General features: G+C 44.5%; 1 protein-coding gene across 8 annotated transcripts in view; it reads left to right on the top strand.

Moving 5' to 3' along the window:
* The first annotated feature begins 4,663 nt into the window (after positions 1–4,663).
* The window catches only part of LOC143995852 (NACHT, LRR and PYD domains-containing protein 10-like), a 176,077-nt gene continuing 162,803 nt past the window's right edge, over positions 4,664–17,937 (top strand). For all 8 annotated transcript variants that reach the window (XM_077490573.1, XM_077490576.1, XM_077490578.1 and 5 more), the window contains exons 1-2: positions 4,664–4,820; positions 9,749–9,926. In XM_077490573.1, coding sequence (XP_077346699.1) covers positions 4,686–4,820; positions 9,749–9,926 — 313 coding nt within the window. In that variant the 5' untranslated portion in view covers positions 4,664–4,685. The remainder of the gene's footprint in view (positions 4,821–9,748; positions 9,927–17,937) is intronic.

Raw genomic sequence — 17,937 nt, 5'->3', positions numbered from 1 at the left:
AACGTCCTCATCTTCCCGCTCCTGCTCCCCACAGCTTGATCAATGACACGACGCAATGCACGCTCCATAAAGAAGGCATAAGGTACCATGTCACTGATGGCGCCATGGCTGCGACTGACCAGTTTGGTGATCTCCTCAAATGGGCGCAGAAGTCTGCATGCGTCGCGCATGAGCAGCCACTGGCACGGTGAAAAAAAAAACAGCTCCCCAGAACCGGTTCTGCCGCAGAGTTCATACAGGTAGACGTTAACTGCACGTTTCTGCTGGAGCAGCCTTTCAAGCATATAGAAGGTTGAGTTCCATCGCGTCGGGCAATCGCAAATAAGACGTCTGACCGGCAGATTGTGTCGCCGCTGAATGTCAGCAAGGCAAGCCATGGCCGTGTAAGATCTTCTGAAATGGGCCGAGATTTTCCTTGCCTGCCGCAAGATGTCCTGGACCCCAGGGTATTTGACAAGGAATCGCTGCACGACCAAGTTTAAGACGTGTGCCACACACCACTTTACCAACTGTCAAATTGAGCGGTGTTAGCCACTGATCTGCCTGTGAATCCAAAGCTGAAAGGAGTGCCGGGCCAGTGTGGCTCTTGGCTTCCAGGCACAACAGACGCAGCACGGCATGGCAACGTCTCACCTGGCATGTCAAATAGGTTCTGGGAGCTTGGGCAGCGCAGCGGAAGAGACGCTAGCAGCGGAAAAGGAGGAGTCAGCCGAGGAGGAGAGGGAGGAGGATGGAGTAAGAAGAGGAGGAGAAGAAGAGTCAGGCCTGCATGCAATCCGTGGCGGTAAAACCAAATCTACACGGGTGCCACGGGTTACATGCTTGACGGCCGTCAGAAGGTTCACCCAGTGGGCAGTAAAAGTGATATACCTTCCCTGCCCGTGTTTGCTAGACCACGTGTCTGTGGTCAAATGTATCTTGGCACCGACACTGTGTGCCAGAGATCCATTCACTTGCCGCTGAACATGGCCATATAGCTCTGGGATGCCCTTCTCTGAGAAATACTTCATTCCTGGGACCTTCCATTGTGGTGTTCCAATGGCCACGAATTTCGAAAGGCCTCCGAGTCCACCAGCTTATATGGCAGTAGTTGGCGGGCTATGAGTTCTGACAAGCCAGCCGTAAATCGTTGGGCAAGAGGGTTAACCGGCGTCATCATTTTTTTACGCTCGAACATTAGGCCCACGGAAGCCTGCTTTTTTGCAGAAAAACGTGAGCTTGGCATGATGGAAGGTGAAGTGGAGGACAATTGTGAGGAGAGAGGAGAAGGAGAAGTAGAAGACGAGGCTGGACGGTGAGAGCCTGCAGTGTGGCTTTGTGTGTTCCGTTGCTCCCACTCGGCTCGGTGATGGCTGCTCATGTGCCTTCTTAAGGCGGTCGTCCCTAGGTGAGTGTTGGGCTTACCGCGACTAATGCATTGACTGCAAAGATTGCAGATGGCAACGCTATTGTCAGCAGCGGACACGTTAAAAAAAGCCCACACTGCGGAGCCATGTGCCGGTGTCCTGGGAGCGCCAGATGTGACCGTACATGGTCGATGACTCGCTCCTGATACATTTGCAGTCTGCTTTGTCCCTCCTGTGCAATGTAAGTTATTCCTGCGTCTCCTCCCTATCTGCTGGTCCATATCTCCCTCTGAACTCCCCTCCTCTTCCTCTCTTGTGGGCACCCACGTGACATCACTAGACACGTCATCATCAACGTCACCTTCCCCACCGCTATAAGTAGAGATCTCGGAGTAGGCAGCAACACTGGGGACCAACCTCCTCCTTGGGCTGATCTGGGTACTGTCGTCAGACTGCTGAGTAGCAGTTGTTGCTACCTCCTCTTCCTGATCCAATGCCAAGAGTGGCTGCACATCAGAAATGTCCTATTGATATGGATCGGAAAATAATTCCTGTGACTCAAGCGGAAGGTATGTGGTGGTGGTGGTGGTGTTGTTGGTGGTAGTGTCTTTGGGGGTGCACATAGCAGAGAGTGAAGAAGAGGGTGCAGATCGAGAGGATAAGGAGGGTGCAGAAGAGTAAGGCTGAGTGAGCCACTCAACCAAGTCTGGTGCGTCCTTTAATGTAATTGAACGCACCTTCTGCAACTTCCCACTTTGGCTCAAGCCTGTTGCTACTGCCCTACCCCTACTACCCCTGCGGAAGGGCCTGCCTCTTCCTCTGCCTGTCATTTTTTAAATGACCCTGTGACAAAACTCTCAGTCCCTATACCGATGAAGGACTGCTGCAGTATAGGGCAGCGGTCAGTAGTAGTGCACCTCAACCCTATGTATTGTGGACCTATACCAGTCCTTCTAGAATGGCAGACTGTACCTCACTCAACCCTATGTACTGTAGCACCCTACTCCAGATTATTAACAGTCCTTATAAGGAGCTTTGTGGAACAAGTAGGTTGTGAATGATTAGCAGACTGCAGCAGAAGGGCAGCAGTCAAGTATAATATTCTTTCTATATTTGGAAGAAAGAATATTATACGTGTACAAGCCTATTACCATACCACTGATACCAGTCCTGAAAAGAACCTTTGTGGACCTAATATACTAACAGCTACTGATTAAACTGACCCTCACTGCCTCACTCACTGCTTCCTGCCTGTCCCTATATAAACTGACAAAACAGAGGCTACTGGAACAATAACTGGAATAGCACTTTTGTGGACCTGATAGTAACAGCTAATGACTAAACTGACTGTCCCTACAGCAGACACACCGTCCTGTCCCTTTCTCTAAACTGACAAAAGACAATCAGGCTGCTGCAACAATCAATAGCACAGCAAACCTATATACACCTAACACCTATACCAGTCCTGAAAATAACTTGTGTACCAAATAGCTAGAGATTTGGGTCACTGCAATCTCTCCCTGCTCCACACAGCAACCTCTCCCTATAGTGACAGAAGAAAGAATGTAAAATGGCCGCCGGATCGGGTCTATTTATAAGTTAGGGGGAATGTCCAAGTGTCCATGTGCTGTAATGTCTCAATTGGCTGTCCTGTACCCCATGATGGATGTGTCATCATAGGTCAAAGTTCTTTTACACAGTAAACACGGAAGTCCACCAGGCGAACGGCGCCAATAGTCCGCCGAACGGGTGGACTGCGAACAGCCGAAATTCGCTGCGAAACGACCGCCGGGCGAACCGTTCGGCCATCACTACTCCTGGATAGTCCTCAGGCTTCAGGCCTAGCAGCCAGGAGCTCCTCAATACACACCCACCCAGGCAGCTGCCCTGGGAAGGAAGACTCCCGATCACTTAACTTCTCCTGAATAAATAGCCTATCCCAGCATACACAGCGGTTAAATAAATTTCTGCTGATTGACTGAGACAACCTATTTACCCCTCACCTGGATTTGTTGTAGTCCATCATTCTAATGCCAAAGGCAACAGTGCCACCTATTGACAGAAGAGATAGACTACACTAAAACTAAGACTTAGGACAGAAATCAGTGGATTGCCCTACCAATTATCCAGGCTAGTTACCACCCAGCACAACTAGATTTATCAGCAGCCCTGTTCAAGTGCAGGGTGCTACATACAAATTAGTAAATTAGTGATTCAAACCTTTCAGGAACTATCAGATTTTATAGTACTATCCAAGGATTTCAAGAAACCTTACAGGAAGTTGAAAGTAGAACTAGTACCATCACAGAGAAGACAATTTGGAGTATATAGCCCAATTCCATATATGGAAATTAACCTCCATCCAAAGAGAAATTTACAAGGAATTGAAACTTCAAGATTTGTAGGAAACGCTTTGGGGCTGATTTAGGGGACATATCCAATATCGGGAAGATGGGCTCAATCTATCAGTTGGTGGAGGCATGCAGAGGAACCCCAGGTATACAGATTAGCATTACAAAAAAAAAAGGTTATAATAAATATAGTGGCAGTGGAGGTTCCTGTATCCCATAATGCAATGGTAATTAATAAAGAACTAGGACAGGACAGCTCCAAAATCACCAACCAGCCAGCAATACCGACAGTGCCAGGTAGGAGTAGAGGCACTGAGCATTATTGCTAGTGCAAAACGTGTTGAGCTGGACCAAACCAAGTGTCAAAGAGATTAAAGTATACAAATCCATCCTGAGGAGAATTCAAAAAATGTCTACCATCACACCACAACCTAACCACACCTCTACATTATGGGCATTTATCCAGCATTCTTGAAGCATTTTCAGTGCTTCATAAACACAACAAAAACATGTCATAAACAAATCATAAATGCCATAGGAGTGTTAATGAGCATTGCTTCATATTTCATAATCAACACACATGTTTATGAGCCCTTAGAGCGGCACTCTGGAAGTGATGGTTTACCATGGCAATGGGATGCCAGGTGTTGCCATGGTAATAGAACCCGGAGTGAGTATTAAGAAGATGGGGTCATCTTTTCACTCCGAGCCTGTGACAGCAACAAATGAACCAATGGCTGCTGGTCATCCATACTGTGCGATTCCTCTTACAGTATATCTCCTTTATTAGAATACCATGATCTCTATCAGCTGTAAATATATGGTGTCAGATATCACTGAAATGTAATTTTAGGAAACACTGACCAAAAAAATGTTGTTCCTTTTAAGTATATTTTTAACAGAAGACATTTAGAGCCTAAATTGTATTCACAATTCTATAAATGTACTCTGTAATTTTCTAGAGGACTTTAAGAAGTGCTGCCAGCAAATGCACAAATACCAGGATTCCTCAGTGAGGATGATATATGAGTACTATAAAGATGACCTGATCAACATTTTGAAAAACATAGACACGCATGCCATTCTGAGGCAGCTATCAGAGAAGAATGTGTTGAATGCAGAGGTAAGATATCTTCATTTAAGAGTAGTTCCAAACGTAATTACTGATGGTTTTCTAGGGCCAGAGGCCTGCATGCTGTCTTTCTCTTTTTAGTTGTTTAGTCCCCAAAAATGCTATTAGGCAATCTTTGCCAACTGAGGGGACAGTTGGTTTGTTGACGAGATTAGAATGTTCATTCACAGATTTTAATACCCTGTTTCCCCGAAAAATAAGACCTAGCGTGATTGTCGGGGATGTCTGCAATATAAGCCCTATCCCCCAAATAAGCCCTACCCGGTTTCCCCGAAAATAAGAGAATAAGACCTACAAGGACTTTAACTAGGGCTTATTTGGGGTATAGGGCTTATATTGCAGCCATCACTGACAATCACGCTAGGTCTTATTTTTGGGGAAACAGGGTAGTCATTCTATATTTGTTTCAACCAGAAAAAATAATATAATTTTTCTGAGATATAGAATAGGGTAGTCAGATGTGAAGGCACAAACAACTGCTGAGAAATAGCAAGCACAACAAAACCATTGCTCAGCGCTAAAGCACCCATGTCTTTATCAATATATACAATGTAGAAACAACACAATCATTTTGTGCCTGCCCATCTGACCATTCTATACCATCCTATTTATTTGGTACCACAACAAAAAACAGATGTTTCTCTTTCCTGTTGCAATCTTTGGGGTCCTAACCACATGTAAAGGTAAACAGTGTTTATTTTTCCTTTCAAAAACTAAGAAAACAAACACATCTTTATTCAGCAGGTCCAACAAAGACAGTTCATAACCCATAACTCTGCTATATAGAAAATAATACAACAGCTCACTGCCAGGATACTAGTCCCACACCAGGATTTAATGTTCCTGCCTGCTTAAGGGTACAGAAAAAGCCACAGGAGCCCAAACAGCATCTCAGTAGACAGACAGTTCAAAGTTCTCTCACAACTGTGTCCTCTTCCACATAACACCTCACAGACACCTGCTGACTGCTTTGCAAATGATATAAAGATCTATATAGGAGGAATCAGGACCTCCTTCCTCTTGGTGGTGATCCCTCTAGTGACATAAAGATCTATATAGAGGAATCAGGACCCTTTTCCTCCTTCTGTTGATCCCTATAGTGATATAAAGATCTATATAAAGGAATCAGGACCTCCTTCCTCCTGCTGGAGACCCCTTTAGTGATATAAAGATCTATATAAAGGAATCAGGACCTCCTTCCTCCTGCTGGAGACCCCTTTAGTGATATAAAGATCTATATAAAGGAATCAGGACCTCCTTCCTCCTGCTGGAGATCCCTTTAGTGATATAAAGATCCATATAAAGGAATCAGAACCTCCTTCCTCCTGCTGGAGACCCCTTTAGTGATATAAAGATCTATATAGAGGAATCGGGACCTCCTTCCTTCCCCTGGTGATCCCTCTAGTGATAAAAAGATCTATATAGAGGAATCAGGACCTCCTTCCTCCTGCTGGTGACTTTGCAAATGATATAAAGATCTATATAGAGGAATCAGGATGTCTTTTCTCCTGCTGGTGATTTCTATAGTGATATAAAGATCTATATAGAGGAATCAGGCAGGGCCTCCTTCCTCCTGGTGATCCCTCTAGTGATATACAACTTCCGATCGAACAAAGTGCCACGCATGCTCAGATCAAATTCCTAGACCAAAGCTATTGGCTACAAGCCTGAACGTAGTCCCGTCGTAACGAAATAACGCCATCACGTTAAGTACGATCGGATTTTCTGACAACTTTGTCCGACTGCGTGTATGCAACAGTTTCGGACAAAATCCGACTGATTTTGTTGTCGGAATGTCCGACCGTGTGTACTAGGGCTAAGAATGGAATCAATTTTTTTATCACCGTACATTGTGATAAAACTGAATTGCAATTAGTTTAATTTGCAATTCACACATTTTTCAAGGATGGTTTTACAACTATCAAATGCTAACAAAATGTCATCAATGTACCTGTGTCAAGTGAGTACATGGCACAGGTAAGACGTCAACCCATCACCTGAGAAAATGCTTTTTCTTCCACCCCCCCCAGGTTGGTGTAGGACAGGGCACCTTTCACCTCACTGTCAGCAACATTGATTCGTATATTACACTTGAATACCAGGGAGCTTGACTCTTGTATAACAGTATGCTTATTATCTACCGAGGTCTCACTCAATCCTCTGTTACATATAGGCTGGGTCCTTAGGATGCTCTGTGCTGTGAAACAGACCCAGTATTTGGGTTCCGACCACTAGGGGGGAGTCTAAGCACACAAGCTCCTTCACTACCAGGGCCTTCCATCACTTTGATGTCACACCACTTCCTGACTGTTTATGCACTCGGTTACTCAGTTACAGAATTGTCGCTGTCATTAGATCTAGTTTTTTTGATTTGATTACATTAATGAATCATTTTTATTATCATTATATTATTATTTGTTATAATTATTTATAGTTAATTATTATATAATTTATGATTTTGTGTTTCAAACTTTATAATACCTGAGATGTCTACTAGACTCTGGTTTGGACAGATTTAAGTGAGTTATTCCTAAGAATTACAGGACTACAATATAAAATGCCAAATTTCCACGCAAAATAATTGTACCGCTTTCAGCACCTAAAATCAGAAATAATCATACCGCCGGGGAGGTTAATAATTGAGAAAGTCCTTAGAATCTTTTGTTGAAACATGAGTCCGTGTCATGAATGCTATGCTATGGCTATTACTTAGGATGCATTCACATATGATCACATTGTTGCTGTAATTCAATCCCTATTTTTTGATCCTGCCATAAATTGAATCCCTCTTTTTTGATCCTGCCATAAATTGAATCCCTCTTTTTTGATCCTGCCATACACGCAATCCCTTCTTTTTTGATCCTACATAAATTTAATCCCCCTTTCGTTTGATCCTGCCATTAATCTTGACCTTACATTGTGTTACTACCACAAAGTATTTTACTTGAACATGAGTATGCACTTTCAACTTCTTCTAAGGAATACATTTCTCCCTTGGAGTAATAAGGTCCTATAATCTCATGTAGCATTTTTTTTTCACACTTTTGGCTCAACAAAATAACTTTTTATATTGCCTTTCTTTCCTCTCCCCCTTATGGGGAGGGAGTGGCCGGGAGCGAATGTAATACCAAAAGTGACGTAAGACTGGCGGAAGACGCCAGACGGGCATTTTACTTTAGAGCTGTGTTTTTATATATATATATATATGCAATATGAGAGTCTTATTCACTTTAATTAATAAATTGAGCTACTTTATTTTAAATACTACACCATTGGAGGCTTCTTTCCCCCTTTTCTCTCTTGGAATGGGTGGCATAATACTGCAGAGGTGGTGACCTGGCATCCAGTACATTTTAGTATTATGTGAATACTATTAGACCCTGCTGCATATATATAGCACCTTAGTTGCAGTTTGCACGTGTATATTTATATCACTTGGAGCACTTTATTGTCTAGGACATTTTATTTATTTTAGTGCACATTTATATGGTTTTTAGTAATACCAGCACTGAAAATACCATTTTATTAATTTGACACTACTTTGGTTCATTCTTCACTATTTATTACACGTAGGACAACCTTATTTCATTTAGTAGCGCGAAGGCTATCTCTGTTATTGCCGAAACGTGTCAGAATTTGTTTTATTGTCACTCTGATGTACCAATAAACAACACTTCAAGGATTACAGTTTTGCCGGCTCTTCTTAGGCTCGGTTCACACAGGACGCGGCACGACTTGCCGCGCCGCGACACAGCGGCGACTTGCAAAACGACTTCTGTATAGAAGTCAATGCAAGTCGCCCGAGGTCGCCCAAAAGTAGTACAGGAACCTTTTTTCTAAGTCGGAGCGACTCGAGTCGCTCCTCTTAGAGCGGTTCCATAGTACAGAACGGGGGCGACTTGTCAGGTCGCGGCGCGGCAAGTCGTGTCGCGTCTGGTGTGAACCGAGCCTTACTACTATTGTCGTGCTGCAATTGCAACGCTTGTCGCTCAAAGGGGAGCATGAGCTTCTTTTGGGTGACAGCGTTGCGCATTGTGATTTGCCATGATTCTCAACATGATTGGGATGCTAAAAGAAGTAATGGCATCACAAACATGCCATACGTATTGCAGCCATTTGAAAATGTGGGGCAGAATTACAGCGATTTTGCCCGCAAATACATGTGAATCCAGCCTAAAATTAACAGCCAAAACACGTAAGCCCCTGTATTTTCTTTACTCCACCTGCAATAAAATGTCAACATTCAGAAGAACAAATTGCTGGCTTTTCTCTCCTTTCTTCATGTTGTATTTGGGTGTTGTGAAGACACCACAAACCAGTGTACTACCCGCTTGCTTTCTCAGTGAATTGGTTCAGGCGTTGTTCGTTTCTTTACAAAACTTTCATACACCTGGAACACTGACTGGGCTCCCACGAGGGGTGCTTAAGTGCAAAGTAATGGATCACATCCTTAGCAGCATGTCCTAGGCTTGGGGAGACCTGGAAATGACTGGGCCATCTTCCTTCCTTTTTTATGTTTGCCCCAGCAGAGGGCGGTACTTCCCCAAAAAACCTGGGAATCCCCGTCCAGCAGAGTTAACCCTTACCTCCCAGGGAGTACCACTTCAGCAGGGCAAGCACAACTAAAATGTGCAATATTATAACCCAGAAATCTAACCAGTTACATCAATTGAAAAACAATAGAACATAAAAAAAAAAAAGCGTAACCAGCCGACATCCACCTGCTTACATATCCTTCATACACAGTCTATAGAATGACAGCACTCACCTGTGTGCTAGGTTTTTATATGGATAAAGGGTCCATGGACTGGCTGATTGGCAGCCTTGGTCACAGATGGAGTGAAGGATTATGGGGAGGTCTGCAATTTATTGTTCTGAATCTGTTATTATAATAGAATAATAAAATAATTTTGTTTCAGAATTACATGTCAATTGCAAATGAATGTGAAGGTGATGTCTTTCCAGCCAAATTGTACCAAGATATTTTGGAATTGGGAAGAGAAGCTGTGATTGGATTCTGGGAATGCCTTTATGCTTTACAGAAAGACTACCCTAATCCTGATTTATTGGCAGTTTTGGATGAAATCAACCATACAGGTAACAATATTTTATATTTACAATTTTAAAATTTTGCTAAAATACTGCAAAAAAAAATGTGTATGAAAAATTATATTTATCCCATTTCCTTGGTCTCAGATAGTATTCTCCTTTGGTCCCTTTCATGGCTGGATGTAATTAAAACCTCCAAGGCATACCAAAACTTACAAAATCTGGTCTGGTAACAGTCAGGGGTGTACCTAGCAAATCTAGCAGATGGGGCCAATAATCTTTTTACAGCACTCCATAAAAATGTTCTAAAGAAAAAAAATGAAGGGTGTGGTCAATTTTTGCTGACAGACCCACACATGAGAATCTAACAGATGTACAAATCTCAGCACACTTATCTTAATAAACTGAAACCGTTCCATTATGTATGCTTTTCTGCACACAGCCTACCTTACAGAAGAACTTGAGGAGTGATGTACTAAGAGTGCAGGGGTCAGGAGTGTGAAATTAGTGGAGGGGAATTTATCAGAACTGGAGCAGACTGAAGCTGATTGATTGTCATATCTTCAGCCTGTTCAGTTAAGCTTTGAAATTGAAAACATCTTTTGTTCTACTGAGAAGTATATACACAGCTACTTTTGTTCTGCTGAGAAGTGTTGATGCAGCTACTTTTATTCTACTAAGAACTATTAATCTTATAGGCATCTTATGTCCCTTCTCCAACAACCAAGTTCAATACCCTAATAAAAACGACAACAACAAGCAAGAGACTGTTCATTGAATGAGGAAGTGTGTCTAATGGATGTCTGACCAGCAGGGTGACCCCATGGAGCCATCACCACATGTCTATGAGGGGAGAGCATAAATCCACAGATGGAGGCACACTGCCGCCACTCTGTTCACCCCACCCTGGAAAAAAAACAACTATTAAACACATAGTGAGTCTGCAGCCCCTAAATGTGGTGAGACAGATAAAAATAACTTGAGAACAAATAGTGCCTCCAATGGACCTAAAACTCAAGGAGAACCCCTAAAACAAATGGAGGGTATAGCCAGCTAGAGCCAGAGCCCATAGGGGAGAATAGGGGATAAGAGGTACAGGAAAGCCCCAAGGATAATCTTAGGGCAGCTGTATCGCCCATCTCGATTTCTGCAGAGACCAATCAAAAGTGTGTATCGCTAAAGGGAACCAGAGATCTATCAACAAGACTAGTAAATGAGTACAATGCAGTTTAGGTAAGTACTCTGAGCTTTGGAACAGTGCTTAGGCAAAAAAACAAGGTGTCACTCATAGCATTAAGCCAAAAACTTTGTCTACAAGGAAAGGTTTCCAAGGTGAAGATCCTTTGTAGGTTGATCCAAAAGAAAGCAGCTCATATAAAGAGTAGGAAGAATTCAAGTGAATGTGAGATGAAACCCAGGGCCCCAGTTTTCCCCAGCTGTATCCTTCAGATCATGGAGGTTGAGAGTCTCTTGACTCCTTTGGCTGTTGCTTCTCCCACATGGGAATGAGGGGACTGGGGGGTGAAGGCCTTATCACAGATGACCCCCTGTGTGAGGAGGACGGTTGTAGGTTTTGAGTAACCAAGCCCAGGTGCAGCAAGAGACGTTCATCCTCAAAGAATGAGGAGAAGCCACACGACTTGTTCCGGTAAGAAAAGCGAAACAAAAAAGACAAATACTGTAGCTGCTGACTTTTAAAATAAGGACACTTACCTGTCCAGGACGCCCTCAATGTCCTCATCCGAAGCCAACCCATCCCTCAGCGAGTGGAGGCGCCGGCATTGCTAGTAAGGGAATCAAAAAGTGAAGCCTTGCAGCTTCACCGCCTGGTTCCCTACTGCACATGCGCAAGACCTGTGTGTCTCCCAAAAGACATCGGGTGGGGGGGACAAATTAGGGCCCAGACATGGCGTAGATCACTGCAGATACTGCAGCGGATACTGTGGCAATCTATCACCGGAAGTGGGAGCAAATACCTGTATTAGACAGGTATCTGCTCCCTCTGAAAGGTGCCAAATGTGACAGCGGAGGGGGGGAGGGGGAATCTGGACAGTGAAAGTTAAATTTTTGGCTAGAACGCCGCTTTAAATTTGGGAACCGTAATAGATTTCCAGGCAAATTCTCTAGCAAAGGTCAAATGGAGATTTGTGGCGATATATTGACCAGCGTATACAGATCTGTACAGATCTTCTGTTAAAAACAGCGATTAAAAGTCAAGGAAAGTAAAGTCCGCTGTTTCCACCTGAATTCCAGGTTGGCCAGTGTATAAGGGAAGTACGGGCTCTGCAGAAGTGCCAATCAGGATCTGCAAACATACCAGGAAGGGCGCTATGGGCTCTACGGGCCTGTGTTTGAATTCTCGATGGCTGCGGGGCACTACTTGTGCTAGCCACCGAACCAGTGTGAACTGCACTTATGGGACTTGTCATGTCACCAAGTGATACTGCAGTGCTGGATGTATGACCAGGGTGTACTAGGCCTCTGGTGTTCGCCAGTTCACCAGAAGGTTGAGCGGTACTAGTACTGGCTCTCTGCTCCACACGCGAACCCTGCGGTTGTTGCACCTTAGCAACAGAACAACAGGGACGGGTACACCTGACCTTAGCAGGGACCACTACTCCATTGTCAGAGCCATCTGTCAGGGTGCCACTGCTCTCTATGGATTTGTATACTGAGCCTGAATCTGACAGTGGGGCCTCCCCTTCACTCTCATTTGTCATGCTCAGCAACGTGTAGGCCTCTTCACTACTGTACCACTGTTTGGACATTTTGGCCACTAAATTTATAGGTACAACTAGTGCGACTCACAGGTAAAAGAGCACCTGGTTGTCAGCGGCTGCTTCAAATGCTATCAAAAAAAATACCCGTTAGCGTTTGCAGGGATCTGGCCTGACTCTAACAGTTTTGTGTGCGTTTTAGTGTACCTGGCACTAATCTGATGCTGCCTTGGATTTACGCTGACCCTAAGATCCCTTTCACACCACACCGCCCATAGCGTGGGCGGTAAAACGCCGCTATTTTTAGCGGTGTTTTACCTCCGGATTTGCGGCGCATTTCGGCCGCTAGCGGGGTGCTTTTACCCCACTAGCGGCGCAGAAAGGGTTAAAACCGCCGGCAATACCCCGCAATAGCGGCGCTTTGCCGGCGGTATCACAGCGCTGCCCCATTGATTTCAATGGGGAGCAGCAGTGGAGGAGCGGTAAACACACCGCTCCTTCACCGCTCCAAAGAAGCTGCTGGCAGGACTTTTCCCTGACGTCCTGCCAGTGCACCACTGTAGTGTGAAAGCCCTCACACTACTGTCACTAAGAACTAACTGGTGTTACCCGTGACACGAATACGGTGATCGGAAAATAGATCTGTAGGCTATACTAGTGACACTGTGACAGGGAGTGAAAGAGTTAATGGTGGGGCAATCAGGGGGTTACACCTTTATTAGGTAATATACGGCGGGTACCTTGACGCTATAAAAGACTGACAGTGACTCAAACTAGCTAACTAGCATCACCCGTGACACTAATATGGTGATCAGAAAAAAAACATCTGTACACTATACTAGTGACACTGGCGACAGGGGATTGAAGGGTTAACTAGGGGGCTAATCAGAGGGTTAAACCTTTATCAGGGGGTTAATGAGGGTACCCTAATGCTGATTAGTGTCACAAGTGACACCAGTACAGTGATAAATCTGAAAACTGCACTTGGTGACAGTGACAGCGAGTGAAAGGGTTAACGGGGGGTTAAAATTGTGTCTATGTGTACTGGTGTCAATGTAGTGTTGGTGAACTCACTGTAGATGTCTTCTCCCCTCGCGCCGGAACCGAAAAGAGCTCCACAAGAGGAGGTGACATCACTTCCTCTGCTGTGTTTACATTACCCAGACAGAGAACAGTCTGACATTCGCCAGAACCGATAAGCAGGTCCAGGGCAGAAATCATTGGCCTGGGCCTGTAGATCAATTTGTTCTGTAGCAAATCCAATCACCGCAGGGACAGCGGGGGCGTGCACGTGTACCCCCTACCTGTGCGTGTGACTGACGTACAGCTATGGTGATTTGTGCAGCCAAGCCAACCTGCCACAGTATAACTGCAGCGGCTGGTTGGCAACTGGTGAACATAGAATGTAAGAAGTCCAGTCTCTACTAGGGATGAGCTTCGAGTTCGAGTCAAACTCATGTTCTACTTGAACATTGCCTGTTCGCCTGTTCAGCGAACAGTGAACAATTTGGGCTGTTCGCAGCAAATTCGAAAAGTCGGAACACCCTATACAAGTCTATAGGAGAAATCTAAAGTGCTTATTTTAAAGGGTAATATGCAGGTTACTGTCCTAAAAAGTGTTTGGGGACCCGGGTCCTGCCCCAGGGGACATGGATCAATGCAAAAAAAAGTTTTAAAAACGTCCGTTTTTTCAGGAGCAGTGATTTTAATAATGATTAAAGTGAAACAATAAAAGTGTAATATTCCTTTAAATTTCGTAGCTGGGGGGTATCTATAGTATGCCTGTGAAGGGGCGCATTTTTCTGGTGCTTAGAACTGTCCCTGCACAAAGTGTCATTTGTGCAGGAAAAAAAGTCTTTTAAAATCACTTGCGGCTAAATTGTCGGCTCCCCGTAATACAGAGAACACTCAATGAGTGTTCTCTGAATTAGCCGACAATTCATTCATTCATTGATAAAAAAAAAAAAAAGCGTGGGGGTTCCCCTAAATTCAATCACCAGGCCCTTCAGGTCTGACATGGATATTAAGAGGAACCCCGTGTCAAATTTTAAAAAAAATTGACGTGGGGGTCCCCCTAAATATCCATACCAGACCCTTCAGGTCTGATATGGATATTAAGGGGAACCCCGCATCAAATTTAAAAAAAAAATGACGTGGAGGTCCCCCTAAAAATCCATACCAGACCCTTTATCCGAGCACGCAACTTGGCAGGCCGCAGGAAAAGAGGGGGGGACGAGAGAGCGGCCCCCTCTCCCTCCTGAACCGTACCAGGCCACATACCCTCAACATTGGGAGGATGCTTTGGGGGTCTGTGACCCCTCAAAGCACCTTGTCCCCATGTTGATGAGGACAAGGGCCTCATCCTCACAACACTGGCCAGTGGTTGTGAGGGTCTGCGGGCGGGGGGCTTATCAGAATCTGGAAGCCCCCTTTAACCAGGGGACCCCCAGATCCCGCCCCCCCCCTGTTTGAAATGGTAAGGGGGTACAAAAGTACCCCTACCATTTCACAAAGAAAGTGTAAAAATGGTTAAATAAGACAAACACACTTTTGAAAAATTCCTTTATTAAAAATAAAAAAAAGATTCCAGCGGTGCTAATCCACTCTTGCTATCCAGCGATGGATCTCCGGGGTCCAGCGATGGATGATCATATCCAGCGACGGGGGATCTCTCAGTCCAGCGCCGTCCATACATCCGTCTTCTGTCTCCACTCCGGAGACACTGCGGAGATCCCAGCGCTGCCGTTTCTTATATTAGGAGGGCGGGGCCACCCGTCACCTGACCCCGCCCCCTCTGACGCTGGTGAAGGGAGCCAGGGGTTCCCCAGTGACGTATGGGTGACCCCGCCCCCTCTGATGTAACGGAAACCGGCGTTACATCAGAGGGGGCGGGGTCACCCACACGTCACTGGGGAACCCCTGGCTTCCCTCTCTAGCGTCAGAGGGGCGGGGTCAGGTGACGGGTGGCCCCGCCCTCCTAATATAAGAAACGTCAGCGCTGGGATCTCTGCAGTGTCTCCGGAGTGGAGACAGAAGACGAATGTATGGACGGCGCTGGACTGAGAGATCCCCCGTCGCAGGATATGATCATCCATCACTGGACCCCGGAGATCCATCGCTGGATAGCAAGAGTGGATTAGCACCGCTGGAATCTTTTTTTTATTTTTAATAAAGGAATTTTTCAAAAGTGTGTTTGTCTTATTTAACCATTTTGACACATTCTTTGTGAAATGGTAGGGGTACTTTTGTACCCCCTTACCATTTCAAACGGGGGGGCAGGGATCTGGGGGTCCCCTTGTTAAAGCGGGCTTCGAGATTCTGATAAGCCCCCCGCCCGCAGACCCTCACAACCACCGGCCAGGGTTGTGAGGATGAGGCCCTTGTCCTTATCAACATGGGGACAAGGTGCTTTGAGGGGTCACAGACCCCCAAAGCATCCTCCCAATGTTGAGGGTATGTGGCCTGGTACGGTTCAGGAGGGAGGGGGGGCGCTCTCTCGTCCCCCCCTCTTTTCCTGCGGCCTGCCAGGTTGCGTGCTCGGATAAAGGGTCTGGTATGGATTTTTAGGGGGACCCCCACGTCAATTTTTAAAAAAAATTGATGCGGGGTTCCCCTTAATATCCATATCAGACCTGAAGGGTCTGGTATGGATATTTAGGGGGACCCCCACGTCAATTTTTTTTTTTTTATTTGACACAAGGTTCCCCTTAATATCCATGTCAGACCTGAAGGGCCTGGTGATTGAATTTAGGGGAACCTCCACGTTTTTTTTTTTTTTTTTTTTTTTTATCAATGAATGAATGAATTGTCGGCTAATACAGAGAACACTCATTGAGTGTTCTCTGTATTACGGGGAGCCGACAATTTAGCCGCAAGTGATTTTAAAAGACTTTTTTTCCTGCACAAATGACACTTTGTGCAGCGACAGTTCTAAGCACCAGAAACATGGGCCCCTTCACAGGCATACTATAGATACCCCCCCAGCTACGAAATTTAAAGGAATATTACACTTTTATTGTTTCACTTTAATCATTATTAAAATCACTGCTCCTGAAAAAACTGACGTTTTTAAAACTTTTTTTTGCATTGATCCATGTCCCCTGGGGCAGGACCCGGGTCCCCAAACACTTTTTAGGACAGTAACTTGCATATTACCCTTTAAAATTAGCACTTTAGATTGTGAACGTTCGAGTCCCATAGACTTTAATAGGGTTCTAAAGTTCACACGAAGTTTAGGTCTGTTCGTAGGTTCTGGTGCGAACCGAACAGGGGGGTGTTCGGCTCATCCCTAGTCTCTACACCTTTACTCCTTTGTTAGGACAGACAATATTGCACTGATCATGAAGATCTGTCTGCACAGTACAAGCAAGGTTAAATATGGCAAACCACTGCTCAGTCACATTAAAAAAAAAAGAGAACTATCTAGGATTTTCCTTGCTGAAGGTTCAAGAATAGAGCATCTAAAAAAAGCAATCTATCAAATTTCTAATTTTTTTTTAAGGTATGCTCTGTGAATGAGGACAAAATAAGAACAAATATAAAGTAGGCGTTATCCCAATGTTGGAAATATCTTTATAAGCTCTCTGGTCTGAGTATACATTTAAACAAATGCTCAGCACTCCCAATTAACTTTTCCCCAGTTATGACTTCCATATTGCATGAAAAGTTCTCATTTATATGGCTTTGCCATTCATTTAGATATCTAGGCGTACATATCACTTCTTCCTTTAACTCACTATATAAATCCAACTACCCTCCACTCTTTACTCAAATAAGCACAATACTGAGATTATGGTCCTCTTACCATATTTTCTTTCTGGGTAGAATCTGCACTTTCAAAATGACAATCCTCCCTAAACTTTTCTACTACTTCCAAGCACTCCCCATTAACATCCCCAAAACTAGATTGGAAGCACTTCCAAGGGAAATCCATACATTTATCTGGTCAGATAAAAAAAATACAGATTTAGCTATTCCCTAATGCATAGACCACAATCGAAGGACGGTCTTGGACTCCCGAACATATGGCTATACTTTCTAGCTGCCAGATTCTCACAGCTGGCACAATGGTTTGCCCATATGGAGAATATACCATGGATCACCTTTGAATCTCGATTTCCCCTTTATTTCTATGGTCCATTATAAATTCTCACCGCAATAGCCTCAAAAAATATCTAATAGTCACTCATTCCTTTCAACAGTGGCTCAGATATAAAAATACTGTTAAACTTTCCTCAGCAGTCCCACCATTGGCCTCATTATGGTTAAACAACAACCTAACCTCTCTTAGATCTATAGTTTGTGATATGAAGTTTCCCACCTTTGAATATCTCCAATCTAAA

Source organism: Lithobates pipiens, unplaced genomic scaffold, assembly GCF_037356315.1.
Source record: "Lithobates pipiens isolate NorthernLeopardFrog02 unplaced genomic scaffold, aLitPip1_a1.2 Scaffold_19, whole genome shotgun sequence".
Taxonomy (NCBI): Eukaryota; Metazoa; Chordata; class Amphibia; order Anura; family Ranidae; genus Lithobates; species Lithobates pipiens.
This window is presented reverse-complemented; position numbering and strand designations above follow the sequence as displayed.